Source organism: Eptatretus burgeri, chromosome 2, assembly GCF_056783735.1.
Source record: "Eptatretus burgeri isolate ZD-2024b chromosome 2, Ebu_testis_v1, whole genome shotgun sequence".
NCBI classification, from domain to species: domain Eukaryota; kingdom Metazoa; phylum Chordata; class Myxini; order Myxiniformes; family Myxinidae; genus Eptatretus; species Eptatretus burgeri.
In genome coordinates this window covers 47,569,126-47,589,125 of record NC_140962.1, presented here as the reverse complement: position 1 = coordinate 47,589,125, position 20,000 = coordinate 47,569,126, and the positions used below count along the sequence as shown (strand labels likewise).

Below are 20,000 nucleotides of genomic sequence, written 5' to 3'. Positions count from 1 at the left end.
GTGGCGACGCGCCGGCGATACCACACCAATATATATATATATATATATATATATATATATATATATATATATATATATATATATATATATATATATATATATATATATATATATATTTTTTTTTTTTTGCAAAAAATGCGGAAAAATAATTTGTGTCCTTAAAAACTGCCATGTCCGTCCGACTTGATGTGCATGAAATAATTCGTGAAATGACATGTATTACTTCTGAAATGATAATCCCATTAAGAATGTAAATATTATATTGCTGTATCATGTTGGGTAAGTGTTGGATGGCTCGCAGATGCAGTTTAATTATGGAGTATGTTATGTTATTTATTTATTTAGTTTGACTTTCCCCACTACCTGCAGAAGCTACTCGACTGAGGGTGGGCTGGACATTTGAACATGCATTTGTATGAATGCTACTTTTGGCTGGTTTGTACTGGCTGTTGCTTTCTTCATCTTCTTGTGTACAGCAGCTTGGCTGCCGGTAGCTATCATTTTGTTGGCGGCACAATAATGCCGCTGATGCTGTGCCCCTATACCAGCACATTGGTATTCATTTCGCTGACCTTGGAAGGATGACAGGCTGAGTTAACCCCACCTGGTGTTAATTCAGCGGAAAACGGGATTCAAACTCAAGATCCCAAGCCAGCCATCCTCACCACTAAGCCAACACCATGCTTAGCTGTTGCTTGATCTGACCTCACTGGATGGTGGACAAAGAGGAATTGTGCATGGAGCATATTTCAAGAGAATTTAAAGGGAGGCATGAGTAATAGTTTAGAGATTCAGAGAGTTTAGCAGTGAGGGAATCACAGCAGTAAAATCGAGACTGAGGAGAGGAGTCACATCCAGCTTTGGGAGTCGGTCCATCTGGCAATTGCAAACACAGTGACACATGCTTGCTCCTGCATGGGCTTGAAGTGGTGGTTGTTATTTGGCAGCATTTCACCCGCTATGTACACACGCTGCCGACACATTTGGGGCTCTTCCACGTTTTCCTGCTGTGAAATTTGCCTGCTCTTGGTGCTCTCAATGCTCTTTCACCTGGATCAACATTACCATTACCTGTCCTCTATAAGCACTCAGGCTCAGGGTTTCCTTGTTTGAAACACTGTGGCACTCTACATTCTGCTGACACTCCAGGGCTCTTCCACTCAACGAAAGGCTATAATAATTCACAACTGCAGTCATGCATTTGGCTGAAAGCATCAGCTGAAAAGTTCATTTCAACCCTTCTCCCCTTTCCCCAATCTGTTATTCATGATTCGCGCTCCCCGTATGCTGCTGTCTCAGCACCTTTCCAACCATTCCAGCTTTCCCCTTCTAAATCTTCCACCTTGCTTCCACAGATTCCCAGACGCGTCCGTTCTGGACTGTGGTCCAGGCTTTTATTGGCCCCGTTCTGTTCTCTTTCATGTCCATATGTCTCATGATCCACCTGTCTTTCCATTGTCTTGACCTGCCTTATCTCCAACCCTGCCATTAGTTGTGTTATCAAGAGTCCCACGTCGGACTGTATTGGTGGTGCTGACCCGCTGCCCAGTGGATCACTGCCAGCGTTTCTGCTGTGCCTTTTTTTTTTCCAGAATATTCCTCTTCATTATCTCTTTGGGAAGCCTGGTGTTGGCTTAGTGGTTAGAGTGGTGGCTTGGGATCCCAGGGTCCTGAGTTCAAGCCCCGTTGGCTGCTGAATTAACACCAGGGGGTTGACTCAGCCTGTCATCCTTCCGAGGTCGGTGAAATGAGTACCAGTGTACTGGTTCCGGTGTATGCCCCGGTAAGAATAGGTGTACCATATCCCTGTGTGTCGTAAGAGGCGACCAGGGTTGGCGTCAGGAAGGGCATCCGGCCATAAAACATTGCCTCAAGAAAAAGCCCAACCCCTGCACAGCAGGGAAAAATGGCTGTAAAACGGTCATTTTTTATTTTTTTATTATCTCTTTGGGACGCAGCTTCTTTCATCTCGACGAAACCCACCTGGTCTTATCAATCTTGGTTAAACACAGTTGGCTCCATTAAATTTACATCCATGCTCCATCATAATTTAGAAATGTTGCACAATTCTGACTCGATATGTAACGGAGTCAAGGGGTTCAAAAAATCTGCACTCTTCACAACAAATATTGTCTTATTGTCTTATAAATGTTGAGGGTGAAGGTCATGTCTTCAAAGTTTTCTTTCGTGACAAGTTTGTGTTGGCTAAACATGAGGCATCATGTTGTTCGTGTATAACAGATTAAAGCAGTATTTTAGTTCACAATAGCTTCAGACAGTGCTAAGTTAAGTCTGACATTGATGATAGATGTTCCTTCTTTCCAGGCTTTTTCCACTGCAGAGGAAAGCAATCACTACAGTGTGTGGACTGATTGCTAGTCAGGACCTGGACCCCCGCTACAAAAGCATGGAAGCCAAAAGAGCTATTGCCATGCTGTATCTGCCCTTGCTGTCCATCATAGTTGATGCATCAATTCAACTGCATGACTTCAGCGGTATGCCAATATGTTTATGAGTCTTGCCCCGAAGGGGATGCGAGACTTTTGCAGCACCTGTCTGTCTGTCTGTCTTTGTACGTGTCTATATATTTTCACTGTTAAAATGTTGTTCTCTACAACCGCTTGTCCGATCGATGCAAAACTTTAAACATCAGAGGGACTCTACATGAAGAATATTTTATTTCTTACTAATTACTTACATAATAGCTCACGTGTTATGGCAGCGATATTGGATTGAAGGAAAACAATTGGACATCATTTTCTCTGAAACCACTCAACAAAAAAAATTGAAACTTGGCATATGTCATCAACTCTCCGTGGGGTATGTAGGATGATCATGATGACATCTTCGGTGAAATGGTATTCCAGCCATAATTGGTTGAATTGAAATCCTTATCCAAAAAATCTGAAACTTCATATCTCTGATCTATGACCTGATGTGAGTGAAGAAATACTCACATCAGGTCATATATCACTCACATTGGGTCATAAATCACCGATGTGAAGAATTACTCACCAATGTGAGGGTTGGAGGGAAGTGGTATTCTATTCATAATTGGGTGAATTGAAATCCGAATGCAAAAAATCTGAAACTTCTTATGTCTGATCAATGACCCTATCTGAGTGAAGAATTAAATGATGGCATCATCAGTCACATGGTATGGCAGCCATGTTGGAATAAACAAAAATAATTGGACATAATTTTCTCCAAAATCGCTTGATGAAAATAACTTCAACTTGGCACATGTCATCAACTCGCCATGGAGTGGACGGATCCAGGTGAAATTTGGTGGAGTGGTTGGGTGTGCTACAAGGGGACGAACTGATTAGATTTTGATGAACATCTGGATCCGGATCCGGCTACGAGAGTTTAATGTGATTCTTCACCACTGAGAGATCGGGCCAAAAACGATATTTAGCACGATATCTCAAAAATATATTAGGACCCATATGTTCTCGTGGATCAGGCATTGCAGGATGGAGGTATGCGCTCTACCGAGTGCCCTTCTTGTTTTACGAATGCAATGGCTATATAAGCCTTTTGCGGGTTATTCTGCTGGCTCGCACATTCCCTTGGCCTTTCCCTCTTCAGTGAGAGGTGTGTATTCGTGCGCAGGTAGCATTTATTTAACTTTCATCTACAATCATGACTGACAACCTACACAAACCTCTCCCCCTCACCCAATCATACTTACCTTTCCCCCTTCTTCTTCGTCTTTGGACTCTTCATTCCTTTCCCTCAGTATGCTGTGAAGTCTTTTTGTTGTCGTCGTTGAATGTGCACGTGTGTATAATTATATTTATACTTACCCTTTCATTCCGCGCCTCCCCTCCCCTCACCTGCCCTTCAATCTCTCCTGCCACACCTGTCTTTAGATTCTCCGGCTATGCGAACTCAACATATGGCAGGTGATGAGGAAGAAGGATCTGGGAGCATCAGTCAGTCGGTGGCAGTTGCAATTGCAGGCACACCCGCTGTTGCACGGGGCGCTGTAAGTTCTGTAAATGTAATGTTGAGGAAAAGGGATGAAGGAGGAATTTTTGAATGGGACTTTCAATTATAGAATAATAATAATAATAATACTCAAAAAATACATATTTAAAAATCACAGTGTTACTAATATTACACTTGAGAAGAGCAGGACCTGCTGTTGAAGCTATGGCGTGTGTGTGTGTGCAGACACTACAAAGTGGGCGACCTACACCGCTGCTGTCCGTAGAAATGAGTCGTAATCTCTTGGCCATGGCGTTGTGGGTTTTGAAACATGCAGACCCAATTCTGCTCCAGCGATGGCTTGCAGATCTTTCTGTGGCACAGTTGTGGCGTGTACTTCACCTGTGTCGACTCTGCATATCATGCTTTGAGTACAAGGTGTGCTGTTTGCATTTTGGTAAAGGACTTGAAACAGAACTCACTATTTATAATTCTTACCTTGGCAATTCAGTGAGTTACGGCCCAGGGATTCTAAGGTATCTTGTGAAAATTTCCAGCAGATCCCAAATGGTCATGAATTGCATTGTTTTAACGTCTCTTTTTCTCCTTTCCTGCTTCTGCATTGCAATTCTGTTTATTTTCATGATTTTGATGATTGCCTTTTACCTCTGATTTCACTCTCAATTACCTCCACCACCGAAGGTGGATGGAGGTTATGCTTTCACCACTGTTTAGCTGTCTGTTTGTCTGTGAGCACGATATCTCAAAAAGTAGTGGACAGGTTGGGTGTCTGATGAGGAAGGATAAATTGCTTTGATTTTGGTGAATATTCAGATCCGGTTATGATAAAAAATTTTATTTTTCAAGTGCTTCTTCACCATTGAGAGATGGGGCCAAAAATGATATATAACCTGATGTTTCAAAAATTTGTGGACGGATTATGACAAAACTTTATTTAGGTGACGAGAACAAGCCGATTTGGTTTTGGTTAAGGTCTGGATCTCGATCCGGCCTTCTCAGTGGAATTTAAACTGTTCACTCTGGCAGATGTACGCACTCTACCGGGTGCCGTTCTTGGTTTTCATGTCTTCAGTGGTACAGGAAGTCTTATGTTTCTTTCTTTCTTCTTTCCATAAAATAAGAAATAACACAAATAATAAAATTTGTATTTTTTTTTTTTTGGGGGGGGGGGGGTAATGAAGAGTAGGAGGAAGAGAAGTAAATGCCATGTTGTTGAGTCTCTCATATGTTTCACTGTAAACAGATGTTATTTTCATACTGTTATGTGCACAGGGAAGAGTCGGAACTCCCTTTTAATGATATTCATGTATATATTGTACATAAAGGTAAGAACACAATGGCAGCGTTTGTACTTTGTAGATATACTTGAGGCCAGATCTTATTCAGGAATCATTAGAATAGAGAAGGCACATGTCCTGTGAACTTGGTCTTCCCACCTCCTCATTAATTTTAAACCCTCGTCTCCTTTACCCGCAGTGCACAGACATTGTGAGTGCGAACAACCTGCTCCCCTGGTGGAGGAATATTCTGTGCCGGGCTGTGATATGAAGCGTGGTGTGGTTGTACAAAAGGAGTCGTTGAAAGATTGTCTCATCAATAGGACCATCAGCAGAATAGTCTGGAGGCACCATGCTGTAGCATGCTCCAAAACCCTTTTTTGCTAAACCTTTTTAGTACAAGCTGGAAACCAGTTGGGAAGTATCTTCATACATATAGGAAGTCATTTCAGCCCTGTTTACACTCTGGATTTTGTCCTTGAGGTCAAAATGTCAAAATAACATAAAAACGCCAACTTGCGGCACACCATATCTGTTTACCAGATCCTTTCCAGATGATGATCAGGAATAAAAGACCACTCAACCTGACTATATTACTGAAGCTGATCAATCACATATACCATCTTGTAATCCAAGATGGCTGCGATATCAAACCGATGTGCTCAGTATTTTGATGTTTTCGGTGTTGTTTACAGTTCCCGATCCATGCAAATGAATCGGATCAAAGGTTTTATTTGCGCAAGCCTTCGGTTGTAAAACACATTCTCCCTGGCAGAAGATATTTGAATGTGACAAATAACACATCTATTTGTATACATTCTAAGGTACACGATAACAAAGTGAAGTTCAGAACGTTGGAGAGTGTCAATGTCCTCTGAAAATGGCATACACACAATTAAACATTAATCCAGTTTATGAAACAAGAACAGTCTGGATAATGAAGTTTCTAGTCTATTCCACGACACATCACTGGACAGTTAGTGACATCAGTTGTATAAAACGAAGAGTCATACGAGAAACCTGTCTCATTTGGCCATACCCTCATGAACGACACAGACCAGATGTCTCTTCTCTTCATTCATCGTGAAATACGTCGAGGGTTTTCGGGTTATTACACAATAGTGGGGCAACTTAGCATTATAATTGTGCATTTTGTGAGGAAAGCACCAAATTTGGCACACGAGTAGCCTATCATATTATGAACAGATTTGGATATTGGGCCATCTCAAATTCAGCCGCTGATGGCTGTGGCAGCCATTTTCCAAAATGGCCACTAGCGGTTACTTTAATTTCACTCTAACATTGGTTTGAACATTTATTAAAAGCTGAATTAAGAAAAACATAACCTGTGGCCACCTCAAGTTTAAAGATAGCCGCCATTTTGCAAGATGGCTGCTAATTATTTGTTGTACCGGACGACTATCTCACTCATAGAAATTGGTTGTTGAGCATGGTGGCAAACAAATCAAGGGCTGCGTCTGATTGATATGAATACCAACATCGCTTGTGTAAAGTCAGTGGTTGTTGAGCATGGTGGCAAACGAATCGTGGGCTGCGTCTCATTCATATGAATACCGACATCTCACTCATGGAAATTGATCAAGAGATGTCTGATTTAAATGTTCTGAATCAGTGACACAGTCTGCTGTTAATATTCTCTCAATTTTGTGAGCACTCTCCCTCACACACACACAAAGCTGTGCATTCAAGTGCGGCCTTTTTGCACTTGCAACGCTTCAGACAGCTCTTCTTGCACTTGCACTTGCACGATACTAGCTCAGAGCAGGTGTGGGTTGCTTTGGGTAGCTTCGTCCAGTGTGGCTCGTACACCCCCTCGTCATTCTTGACCCAGCCCCAGCTGGATGGAGGAGGCAGCTCTGGCGTTGGTAGCAGTGTTTGAGCCCACACATGGCCTCCTTGGTTGGCCGCCCTCTTCACATGCTCCTCCAGAGCTACCTTGGTTGGCGGGATCAGCTGCACGTTGTTCTTCTTCGCGAAGAGTTTCTTCCGGGCCTTGTCAATGTCGTTGCACGTGCTGGTTCTGTCATAGAGCAATATGACGAACCTTTCGATGGTGTGCATGACATCGTCTGGTATGCCACTTGGTGCAGAGGATAGCTTCAGCAGTGCGTCTGTAAGTTCTGGCAGAATGGTCCAGATTGTCCAAGCAGTCTTCTTACCATGTCCAGCAAAGCTAGATACAGTGTCACACCCAGTCAGAGCGTGAAACATTGGGAGTACCTGTGCCTTCTCTGGTCCTCGGCTAGCTGCTATTTTGTGGGCTGCCAGGTACCGAAAACTCTTCCCAGTGCCAAATGCTAGCCACAGTTCATCTTCTGGTTGCAGTCCCTGGGCCACTGACACAGCCAACACCACAACATCGGTGTCAACTGTCTTGATCAGTATCTTGTGGTGACCATGGTTGGCTGCATGGGATGCATGCAACAACATTTGACTGTCAGCTTCTTCGTGGCTGCATGGGGCGAGCAAGGCCAGGTCTCGCAGCGGTGGCTTGCTCAGGACTGCCTCTCCATCAGTGATAATCAGCTGCTTGTTATCCTGCTCAAACCACCTTAAGATAGTTTCTGATAGGAACTTGAACAGCTCGGTCTTGTTGGTGTCCACTCGGAGGAAGTTCTGCCAGTTTCCAGGTATAACTGCTACTCCAACCACGCATCTACGCACTCCTTTTCCACGCTTTGATCTTGCATTGCCTTTCAGTGAATCAGCAACGTAGCGGTCCCAGACCAGGTCCAGGCGTGACACAGTCTGAAGCTTTGTTGACAGGTACGGTATGAAGACATCCTGGGCATAGTCATCAAAGTTCTTGGCTACCGCAGGCTTCAGCATCTGGACAATGACTGCCCCATCAAGAACTAGGCTGGTGGTATCAGGAGCCTCTGATTGGGCATTGGAGAACTCTTCAAACCATTTGAGGAGATCACTCTTCGTACCAAGACGGAGACTTTCTCCATCGGAGAGGGCTGGAGGACACGCTTGATTCTCATGACGAAAGAACTCTTCAAGGTTTCCATCCTTCGTCTGGCAACCGATGTAGAGCCGTGAGAAAAGTGCCACGTCGTTCCTGAGAGAGGCCAGCTGCTGTTTCCCTTTGCTCACACTTCTCGGGGTGGAAGTGCTAAACACCTTCAGCTTGTTCCGACGAATTGCATCATCAATTGGCTTGGTCCTTTCCACCAGGCATTCTCTGGTGAAAGCCTGGAACTGCTCTTGGCCAATCTTCTTCACATTCCTGACATTCTCAACTGCAGCAGGACCTGCAATTTCCTTTGTGTCAAGGACTACCAGATCCATGCTCTCTTCCTCAAAGGGGTTGCCAAGCTCTTCTATGACGCTGACAAGGGCACGGACATCCTTGGAGAAAGAGGTTTAGACACTTGGTGTCTGGTCGTGATGACGTGTGTCCTCTCGCCTCCCCCAGTGTTGACGGCCATCTTGGAACTCTTCTATGGCCCTGGCAACTTCTGGCCCAGCAATCATCCAACACCGCAGGGCACTTGGGTTATCAGTGAGGCCGACTGCTCCACCATCTTTGATTCATGCGTTGTTCTGTTCGTGTGCCTGGTCGATTGGGATCGAAGAGAACACGTTCTTCGTCTTCTGTACAGTGAAGTTGCCAGCCATAAATTCTCTACAAGTGTAAGCTGGCAACTCAACCATGCGCGATTCCGGGGTCAATATGCACACACACCACTTCTACTACCATGTGCCAAGCCAATAGTACCATGAATGTTTATCATTTGTTTTCATTCGGAATCTGTGTCTTAATAAGACTAATTAGTCCACTTTAACTTTTTTTTTCCTCAACCAAATCAAATTGTTACTTTCTTTGACCATTATTGGACCTTTATTAGTAAATAAACTTTCACTATCAACCTGCATTCCTCTCCAGTAAAGCAGATATGTGTCATAACAGTAACCACTGGCGGCCATTTTGAAAAATGGCTGCCACGGCCATCAGCGGCTGAATTTGAGATGGCTCAATATCCGAATCTGTTCATAATATGATAGGCTACTAGTGTGCCAAATTTGGTGCTTTCCTCACAAAATGCACAATTGTTATGCTATATTTAGCTAAGTTGCCCCACAAGTCCTTGCACGAAGAAGCCTTCGTACAGTTGAGACCAAGACACATGTACTTGCATGTACGTGTGGCACAACGCATCTCTGCAGCAACCACAGGTTGTAATATCCAGACAGGTTGCCAAAACTGGTTTTGTTGTGAGGAGCCTGGGTGGAAGGATAGTGTTAGTCTCTGCTGCTCGGTACCAACCACTTTCCTCTTGTGCGGGCAGAGATGGACACGTTTCCAAGGTCCTTCTCCAAATGTACGTTTGATAATGTGCTCTCCGAACATGTAGGTACAAAGCATCCTTCATAGGTGGTCGAAAGCCAAGGTTCTTCTTTGCTCAAAATGATGCACTTCAGATTTGTTGGAAGAAGTTAGATTCCATGGACAAGTCAATATAACTTGTAGACAAACGCCTCAGCATCAACTAGCACAGACTCTTCAGGAAAGTCTGAGTCTCCCAAACGAGCAAGTAGCGGAGGATATTTGCTGAAGGTGTTCCACGCAATTTGTTTGCCATTACCCAGGAACTGTCTGGTTGTATTGCACCCAGTTAAAGCATGGAAGGCCAGCAAAAATGTTCTGGGCCACTGTCCATCTGAATCCTGTGTATTGGAATGTGCCTTTTCTTCTTTGCCGTTCCAATTTGTATCCATATATGTTCGCAAAGTTGAGGCATGTGCGCCACAAGGAGAGCAATGACATCGGTGTCAAGGCAAATGCCATTCACCTGCTGAAAACCGGACATTTTAGCATCTCAAGCATGCAATATTATGAGTGTGTCTGCCTTCTCATGATTCAAATTGAGATTAGAAAGTGTCCTATTTTTCAATGATCACACTTTATTTTCGGATTTGTGAATCCTCCACTCAGAATGAGTTATCTTCTGGCTTCTGTCTGATGGCCAGTTGAGGGTTCAGTGCAGAGAAAATTTGACTTGTTTTAACTGACAGGGACCGAGTACATCGTGTTGACCTTCTTCAGTTTCTGCATTTTTAATGTGTCATGAAATTTGGCTATCTTAGTGATCAACCTTCTCTCCCACAAGTCAAAAAAATTTGACTTGCCTTGTTTTCTCTGAAGACAATAATGCTCTCCCATTTCCCAATTTTCTGATCTCTGCTTTCCACCATTCTTGTAATTCCTTTGCCTTTCTCTCCTACACACTTTCCCCACATTCCTTTTTTGATTGAGTTCTCTTGGTATCTGTCGAAGACAATATCAACCCTGGTACATGTTTTGGAGAACTGTCCAACCACATACTTTTGAAAGTTATCACACCAGTCACCAAATGTATTCACTTCAGAATGATTGGCAAGGGTCTGCACTCTTGCCATGCCATCCAATATGCAACATGTAAGATAAGTGTTGTAAGGTGGCTAACTCTGGTCCATGTCTTGATCCAGTATCTTACCGAGATGTGCCTTGTTTGTCAGGTATCTCATTTTGTGGTCAAGAGTGGCCAAAGACAAAGATACAGAAGATGGCTCTTGTTCCAGCAACGCGTCAACATCAAAATCACATCCTGCTTCAAAGAGCAACAATTATTCGACGGAAGAGATCGTGATCTGCCTTGATGGAAACAGTTTTTTGTTTGTCCACACGAGCAGGGACTGAGTATATCGTAATGAACATCTTCAGTTTTGCATTTTTAAACTGTCATGGAACTTGTCTGTCTTGGTGATCAACCTCCTATCCACAAGTCAGAAATGATCTTCTTCCCTGCTTGTTCTGCTGTTAGCACAGCCGTCTTCATTTTATCATACAAGTGTGACTATTCGGTGTATGCTAAAGAGATTCCTTCAAAAATGTGGGTTTAGCCAGTGTTTGCACGTCTCTTCTTTGTGTCGCCGAGATATTGAGAAAGTTGCATCTCAAATGGTGGCCATTTTGCCGTGCAAATTCATAGCTGGAAACAGGTCTCATTACAATCGGTACCAAATATGCTTCAAGTCCATACCTGTTTCCAAATTCTACGACAAAAGTTTAGCAAAAAAATTTTTTTTTTTCATTTGCTGCCTCCAGGCTGGAAGCCAGTTCTGGTCAAAGAGTGAAGCCAGGGCTGTCAGAAAGACAGAAGGATGGCACTTGTCACTTTTGTGTGTCAGCCCGAGGCATGGATCAATCCAGAGCATGAATACATGTCGTTCATCGGGTACAAGTCATTTGTCAGTCCACCAGCTCCAATGAAGCCCATCTTCTGCATCACCATCACTTGACGCTCCATTTCCTCTCCCTCGTCTCTCTCCTCGATTCTCCCAGCTTGCAAGTTTATTTCTTTCTTTGCTTCCTGCACTCCCAAACAATTCCCCCTTCTCTTTATTCCGGTCTGTAGCCACAATGGGGTGCTTTGCTTCCAAATATTAGTTATTGTTAAGTCAGTGTTCTGTGTCGTTTTACATCAAAGCTCTGTCTGGATTCACGCCTCGTGTCCTTGGTGTTATTCAACAAAACAACATTTGATTATTCCTGTCAATGTTTCCCATTAGGAGGAAGTGTATTGTATACGAGCAACCACTGGGTTTGCATGGGAACATAATTGGATTCGGTTAATCACTATTCAGCATTCTTCGGGCCACACCTCACGTCTCGGTGGCGATTCGCAAGCGGCCATCTTGCATCCTTGTCTTGTACATGTGGAAATACTCTGCTGACATGCAGTCATCCAAATGAAGTGAACACTGTTGTTTTTGGCAATCTAAAGCCTGGTATCCTGTTTGTGTGAAACTCTATACAAACTGCAAGACTTCATAAGACACAACAGGCAGTGCAGAAAGTTGCAGAGAAGCCATAGTTGCTCACCATACGCTTTTGTCATGTAATAAACTACTTTTCTTCCTTTTCTCATCTATCTTGCTTTTTCGCAGGTGCGACACAACAAGGAAATAAACCAGGCAGTCTTCCTTAAGTCTCAGGACATGAAAGCTCGTTTGGAATCTGCCATTCTGGGCGGCGCAGGAGCTCGGCAGGACATGATTCGGCGAGCACAAGGTGCCAGAGAGTTATTGCATACGCTTTAGTCTGCAAAACATGTGTTTAATACAACAGAGACACAACATATGTCATTATTACCCATGTAGCGTTATGTGCTGATCATGTCTACGTACGTGTGGCCAAAACTCCGTTATAGAGTGCACTTTTGTAATTATTCCTTCTTTACACATCCAATGAAGCCAGACTTCTGCAGTCCTTTCCACATCTGCACCTTTGTGTGAATATAACACCAACAGGATGGTTAAGGTGTGTGCATCTATGTTTTGTTTTTTTTTTTTCAGGTGATCGGTCTCAAGCCTCCTCTTCAGCAAGCCTTGACCGTGTGCGCTGGCGAAAGGATCTCACACATTTCAAGCAGTCTGAGCGGAGTGAAAAGTAAAGCAAAGTCCATTGATCATTGTGGTGATAAGCAAAAGTATAAATGTTGAAGAGCAAAACAGTTGATGCATGTTGCAACTGATACTGGAAACATGATTTGTTTCAGTCATTACCTTCGCAAACTTTGTTGCGAAGGTTATGTTTTGATCGCTGTGTATTTATTTATTTATTTATTTGTTTGTTTGTGAATATGCGTGTTTGTTTGTTTGTTATTCACATAACTCCAAAAGTATTGAACTGAATCGCAGCAAATTTGGTGGGATGATTGGTTATTATCCGAGGACCATTTGATTAGATTTTGGGAGCGATCGGGACAAAGGTCAAGGTCAAGGTCATGAAAAGGTCAAAATCGTCTTTTTACCATAGCGCGGTCAATTTGTATCCAATTTGCATGCAACTAATGCCAAAATGTTCAGAATTCAATGCCCCATCTTGTGATATATGACATGACACAATGACGTAATAACCCTTATTAGCGGTTGGGAGCCAAAGGTCAGGGGGGGTCACGACATTGGAAAATGTGCGGTTTCAGTCATAACACGGTCAATTCTTATCCGATTTGCATGAAACCAACACCAAAATGTTGACTGTTCTGTTCCCCACACTCTAATACCAATTACAAAGGTCAAGGTCAAGGTCATGAAAAGGTCAAAATCGTCATTTTGCCATAGTGCAGTTGATTTTTATCCAACTTGCATGCAACCAACGCCAAAATGTTGTGAATTCAATGCCCAATCTTGTGATATACGATATGACACAATGACGTCATTACCTTTGTTAGCGGTTTGGGTCAAAGGTCAGGGGGTCAACGACCTTTATTATCATAACGCAGTCAATTGTTATACAATTTGCATGAAAGTAGATTCAAAATGTTTAGAATTCAATTCCCTATCCTGTGATGTGTAATATTTGATTTCTTATAATGTGACCAGTATTGTTGTCGTCAGATTGACTTGAGATTTTGGGTGTCAGATTGACACCCAAAAAGGTCAGGGAGTTCATACAGAAATTGTACAATGTACGAGAATCAGTGTCAAACAGCAGGAAATTTAATGTTTTTAAGCCATCATAACACATATGAGATGGCAGATGTGGTATGGGATTAAATACTCTCACAATCAACGGTTTCTGGGGGGAGGACGGCAAAATGTAGCGTTGGCGAAGGTATGCGCTCTACTGAGTGCCCGTTCTAGTTTTAAATTGTGATGTGGTAAATAAAACATAGCACATACCATAGATTTCTGTCATATATATATATATATATATATATATATATATATATATATATATATATATATATATATATATATATATATATACATACATACATATTGGAGGATGGTCTGCTGGCGGGATTTTTCTTAAAAACAATACAAAGGGAAATTTATAAGATTTGTGAAATTACGTTTTTTAAAAAACTTGATTGTTGTTTTCTTTTCAGTAACTTGTCTTTGATCTGTTTCTTCTGCATTTGTTTCCTTTGCTGATTATGAACTTTCACCCTGGTGCGTTGCACGAAGGGTATTGCCTAAAGATATTTGCAGTTATTCTCGGGGCATTAGTCCGAGTGTTGGCCGGAAAAGCGTGCATTAAGGTCCGCACAATGTTTTTCTGCATTTTTGTGATCACCAGACCATCTAAATGAATATTCCGATTGATGCCACTCTGGCATCCTTGAGCATTTTTGTAGAAACTCATTAATATGCAAATTAGTGGTGGCCATTGTCGAAATTACTATTTTTATTAATATCTCCAGAAGTAAGCATCCAAACAGCCTGGTTGAGGTGTCCAAACCCATGTTTTTAGGGTCGCTGGTCATGATAAACCCACTTACAATTTGATAACATTAAATTTAGCTCATTAATATGCAAATTAGCATAACCCTACCCCCTGAATTTGTCCGTGCCGATCGGCGTTTTTGCAGTACAGTTATACAACAACAAAACTGTTTGAAAATAACTTGCGCAGAGCCGTTTATCCCCATTACAGTTGTGAAGAAGTGGCTGACCTCAGAAGATCAACAGCATGAACTGTTTCTGATCAAGTAAGTTGAGGATGGTAATGTAATGAAAGAAACATGGACAACTGAGTTTTAAGTGAGAGTAATGTCTTCTGATACAGTAGAATGGTCGATATTATTTGCAAGCAAGTTTTTATTATTATTATTATTATTTAACATGATCTGTCTGAAAGCAACTGTGTGTTTTATTGATTTTTAAAAGTACACAGGGTGGAACCTGTTTCCTGAGAATTTTTTAAAATACGAACAAATAACTTAAATGTTTACTGATGTTTATAATTACCTCTATTGTTGCAGGTTGAGGCTCCATCACCATGGGAGACTGTTTCTTCAGTTCCCGCGATGCAACTAAAGCTGGAAAACCTCTGGTAACAGTTGGTCCAGACAGAGTGCGAAGTATCATCCGGTCAAGCAAAGCAAGACAAGATGGTATACATGAAGAGCTTGAACAGAGATGACAGGCAGACAAGTCTATCGAGCTCAAATGCCCTAGAGACTGTGTATCAACGTACACATCACGCTCATACATAGAAAGACACTTGAAACGAACGAGTAATGTCTGTTTGGAAGATGCTTCAACAAGAAAAATAAGCCGCCGTTCAAAGACGACTATTTGACTTTCAAGAACATTGAATTTTTTGCGGAGAAAAGTGCATCATGGACTTTGATAAGAAGAATCCTAATCGTTGGCGGCGAGTTCTCCTTTGTAGGACCGCAGATCGTGTTGATCGGACAACTTTCAAACAAACTATTCTAGATGTTACCGATTCCCACCAGGATGAAGAAGGACGCCAGGTCAAGATACGATTAATGGGCGCAATCAGCGATCTTCATGCTGCTGATGCGAGATATCACGATGACTGCAGAAAGTCCTTCATGGCACCCCGTTCTGTTGCAACAGCAGCACACAGTGGCAGAGAAACTCAGGACTTTGAGCCAGCTGTCAGTTCTACCATCCTATCGATGAAAAACGACATGTTTAGCATCTGGAATTCAGTAGAAGTCTACAATATGTACAAGGATCATGGAGGAAATCTATACTCTCGACGAACCCCGTTATCCAAATTGTTGGATATACTTGGCTCTGAGCTTCTGGTTCTGTCTGGTGAAGGTGTCACTAATTTAATCTGGTTTCGCAGCAGAGCGTCTACTGCGATCAACTGAGTAGCATCAGATGAAGATGACGCCATTGATGTTTCCTTAGAACGAATTGCCAAGAAGGTTGAACAGGAATCTAAGCAGTTGTCGTCCGACCCCAGTTCCTATCAGACGAGAATTAATATAGATATTGCTGATGAAGCAGTGAGTTCAACCCTTCAATTGCTACTCTCCAAAATATCAGCTAAACTGGACTGCACACTTCCAGGAGCTCTGATCGGAAACATCATAATGAATATGATCACCAAACGACCAACTACACTCCAAATAGCACTGGGAGTTCTTGTCAGTCGTAAAAGCCTCGTCGAGCAGTTGTACAACTATCGTGTGACCTGTTCCTATGAGGAGTTTCAAGGGATAAGCAGCAAAGACTGCAACTGTTCACTCCGGGATTAGGGGAACCGCCAATGCTGAATGTGGCCTCATTCAGGTTGTTGCTGACAACTTCGACACAAATATCTCATCCCAGAATGGACTCGTTTCAACACATTCTCTTGCAGTACTACTTACCATAAAAGATCAGGAGACATCTTCCACTTCTGACGATGAAGCCATCATCAGACGATTGACCCGTGATGAAATGGAGACACCTGTGACAGAAGACATTTCGGTTCAAAGGTACAAGGGACCTGAGAAACCAGCGATGCCAGTTGAAGAAGCCACACGTGTGGTGTTACCTCTCCGCGTATTGGCTCATCAAGCCATACAACTTCGGAGAGTTCAAGATGTGGATTTCTCTTTTCTGAAGCAAATCACTTCTGATCAGAACACACCAGAGTTTGGTGGCTTTAATACAAAGCTCTGCAAAGAGCAAGGACGATCCATCCAACCTGCAACGAGGGCCATTTATACACCACTCATAGATATGGATCCAGCTGATCCGGACACGATGTTTACAGCAATGGAGGAGGGAAAAAGCTTGACCGCAGAGTGTGGACAAACCGTAACTGACCAACAGCTGTATTGAGCGGCCATTAATGTTAAATGGGTTTATCCTGAGCGATTTACCCAGTTCATACCGAGGCTGGGCGGCATGCATACCCTTATGAGTTTCATCGGTTGTGTGTGGAACTTGATGGCTGAAAGTGGGCTGGAAGACGTAATTAAATCTGCCTTCGGAGGTGTTGCTCATATGCTTGGTGGAAAAAAGTTTCCCCTAAACTTCAGGGCCCTGCGATTGGTGACTGAGGAGGTCCTTCGTTCTAGCTTGGCTCAGGCAGAAAGTCATGAAGACTTAATGGACACTCTTGAAACCAAAGCAACAAAGAGCATGACCAGACAACTATGGGTACAGAACCTTGTGAAACCTGTATTCATCATGATGGTGTTTGTTCGTGCTGAGCGTGAAGGAGACTGGCCATTGCATCTTTGGGCTATGAAGGAGATGCTCCCCTACTTCTTCGTGGCTGGACATCACAACTATGTGAGATACAGACTCTACTACCTTTGATTGATGGAAAGGCTTCATGGAGACATTCTGGAAATGTTCTTAAAAGGAGATCACGTGATGCGGCACAAGAAGGGCCTATGGAACGGCATATGGTCGGATATGTACATCGAGTCCACGTTCATGCGCTACGGTCATGGCATACATGGAATCGTTGGCATTACACTGAAGAAGTGGGCCTATAGTATGCACACGTTTAGTCAGATAGTCCACGATCTCACAGATATGTCTGAGGGGCACATAGTCACAGAGGTGACCATTCACAAGGAAGAGAAGCCATCACGCATACGATCTGATGCAGAGGACCGAGATAAGATAAGGAGAAAACTCCAGTCCTGTATCGACCCACTTGACCCAAACGAACATGCAGACAGAGTTGTCAACATTGTAACTGGCAGAATTGGACCGGAGAAGGTGAACGCGCCAAGGGCAGTTGACATTGGCCGAGCACAGATGCATTCGTATGAAGAAAGCTGGCCAGCAGGATTCAAAACTCCCTTATCTAAACAAGTCATAACTATGGCAGTGACATAGAAAGCCATGCGTGTGGGATCTACTGAAGTTTGTGATCTAAATCTCATCTACTCCAGGGTCATGGGACTCCAACAAAATCGAAACATCAAACTATGTGACGTCTTGGAGTACGAACTTGCACCTGTGCCAACATCAATGTTCGATGAAAAGGGGGAGATGAGAATAGCAAAGACCAAGTCGACATTGAAGAAGAATCTCCAAGTGGAAATCTCAACAAGACTGGGTCCGCAACCTGAAGTCACCATCTTAGATGGTTGTGCAATCCTCTGGGTTATTCATTGGCCTAACAGGGGAATTGTGCAAGCCATTGTTGACAACTTCACGAGCTACATCATGGCAAAGGTGGACAAATCAGATGTATATCTGGTATTTGACAGATATAATGATTTCAGCATCAAGAGTGGAACAAGATTAGCAAGAGCTGGGCAGCAAGCTAGCAGGTGCCACAGGTCTCCACTGCCTCCACAGCTGGTGGTTCTGTCAGTAACTGAGAACTGATTTGCCAGAATTTGATTGACGTTAGCCAACAAAGAAAGCAGAGCCAACACAGGCTCGTCATTATGGGACAGGAGTCTACCCCAGTGGAAATACACCACGGAGCCCGAAGGTGTCGCACTGATTTGAAGACGACGCGTGAGGAGGCAGATGTCATCATGATTCAGCAAGTCGCTAAAGTTGCCGAAGATGGCGCAAAATGCATCACAGTCATCTGTGATGATACTGATGTGCTCATCTTGCTTGTGTATCACTTCGCAGAACTTCATCTGCAATGCTGCGTAACAATGGAAGCAACATGTCCTGGCCGATCGTTGATCGACATTGGGGCCACTGCCAGAAAGCATGCCGGATGTTGCAAGACCTACTAGCTTTACACGCACTGACAGGTTGCGACACCGTTGCCCAGATGTATGGTAGAGGTAAACTGACTGGCAAGAAGATACTCGCAGCAGGCCATTCACTTCAAAAACTTGGGAATGTGGAGGCATCTATTGAGGATGTCATCGCCGAAGCCACTGTGTTCATGGCTGTTTGCTATGGTGGCAAGGAGAGAAGCAACATGTCTGATGTTCGCAAAGAGGTGTGGTCTACGAAGATGGCGAAACCAAATGCCACCAACTACAGAGTCCTTTGAACAAAACGTGCGACGCGCTCTTATCCAGACAGCAATATGGAAGTCAGCTGCTGAGCTGCAGCCACCACCTCTGGATCCCACTCAGTACGGATGGAAACGTGATGAGGCATCAAGATCATTACTTCCAATTATGCTGCCGCCCAACGTCGCTCTTGCACCACCAGAGATCTTGGAACTGATACGTTGTGGATGTTCCTCCGACAAGCAATGCGACACAGCTCAATGCCGCTGCACAGCAGCCAAGTTACCGTGCACAGTTTTCTGTACGTGCCATGGAGATACTGACTGCAGGAATGAGCACACCAAGACAGCTGCTGCATTTGCCCTTGATGATGACTCTGACACTGAATGAGACACCAAGCACTCAAGTAGCCTTCATGAGGTTTACAAACCTGTTATATAGATGAACATTTGATTTACACAGGAATGTCTTCTTTTGTTCATGTTGTGAGCTGCTTTCATTGCATACTGTCAAATTGTTGAATCTGTATGAATAATAGTGATCTGTATTCACAAAGACTGAAGTGTTTTTTTTTCTATCTATATGTCTATTTATCTACATTTTCAATAATGGTGACTGCTAATTTGCATATTAATGAGCTAAATTTCAATGTTATCTAATTGTAAGTGGGTTTATCATGACCAGTGACCCTAAAAACGGGTGTAGACACCTCAACCAGGATATTTGGATGCTTACTTTTGGAGATGTTAAGAAAAATAGTAATTTCGATAATGGCCACCGCTAATTTGCATATTAATGGGTTTCTACAAAAATGCTCAAGGGTGCCAGAGTGGCATCACTCAGAATATTCATTCAGATGGTCTGGTGATCACAAAAATGCAGAAAAACATTGTGCGGACCCTAATGCAAGGTCATCTTGAAAAATGGTGTTTGACATCCGGACTACATCTTTTAGCTGGCTGTGGGAATGAAAGATCCCGTCAATCCTTTCAAAAGTAGCAAGTTATTTATTTATTTATTTATTTATTCATACGCAACCTGTGGCTGCTTGGCT

The 20,000-nt window shown here is 43.1% G+C and overlaps 2 protein-coding genes across 3 annotated transcripts in view; one reads left to right on the top strand and one right to left on the bottom strand.

Moving 5' to 3' along the window:
• LOC147031988 (dedicator of cytokinesis protein 7-like) overlaps nt 1-20,000 on the top strand; it is a 272,420-nt gene that overhangs the window by 215,641 nt on the left and 36,779 nt on the right. For both annotated transcript variants that reach the window (XM_085869231.1, XM_085869229.1), the window contains exons 30-34: nt 2,326-2,495; nt 3,876-3,991; nt 4,180-4,371; nt 12,189-12,312; nt 12,597-12,690. In XM_085869231.1, the coding sequence (XP_085725357.1) occupies nt 2,326-2,495; nt 3,876-3,991; nt 4,180-4,371; nt 12,189-12,312; nt 12,597-12,690 (696 nt within the window). The remainder of the gene's footprint in view (nt 1-2,325; nt 2,496-3,875; nt 3,992-4,179; nt 4,372-12,188; nt 12,313-12,596; nt 12,691-20,000) is intronic.
• LOC147031989 (uncharacterized) lies at nt 5,404-8,189 on the bottom strand. Its single transcript, XM_085859999.1, has 2 exons — nt 6,958-8,189; nt 5,404-5,491 (listed from the first exon to the last, which is right to left on the bottom strand). The coding sequence occupies exons 1-2, from the start codon at nt 8,079-8,081 to the stop codon at nt 5,404-5,406; spliced, it is 1,212 nt and encodes a 403-aa protein (XP_085716125.1). The 5' UTR covers nt 8,082-8,189.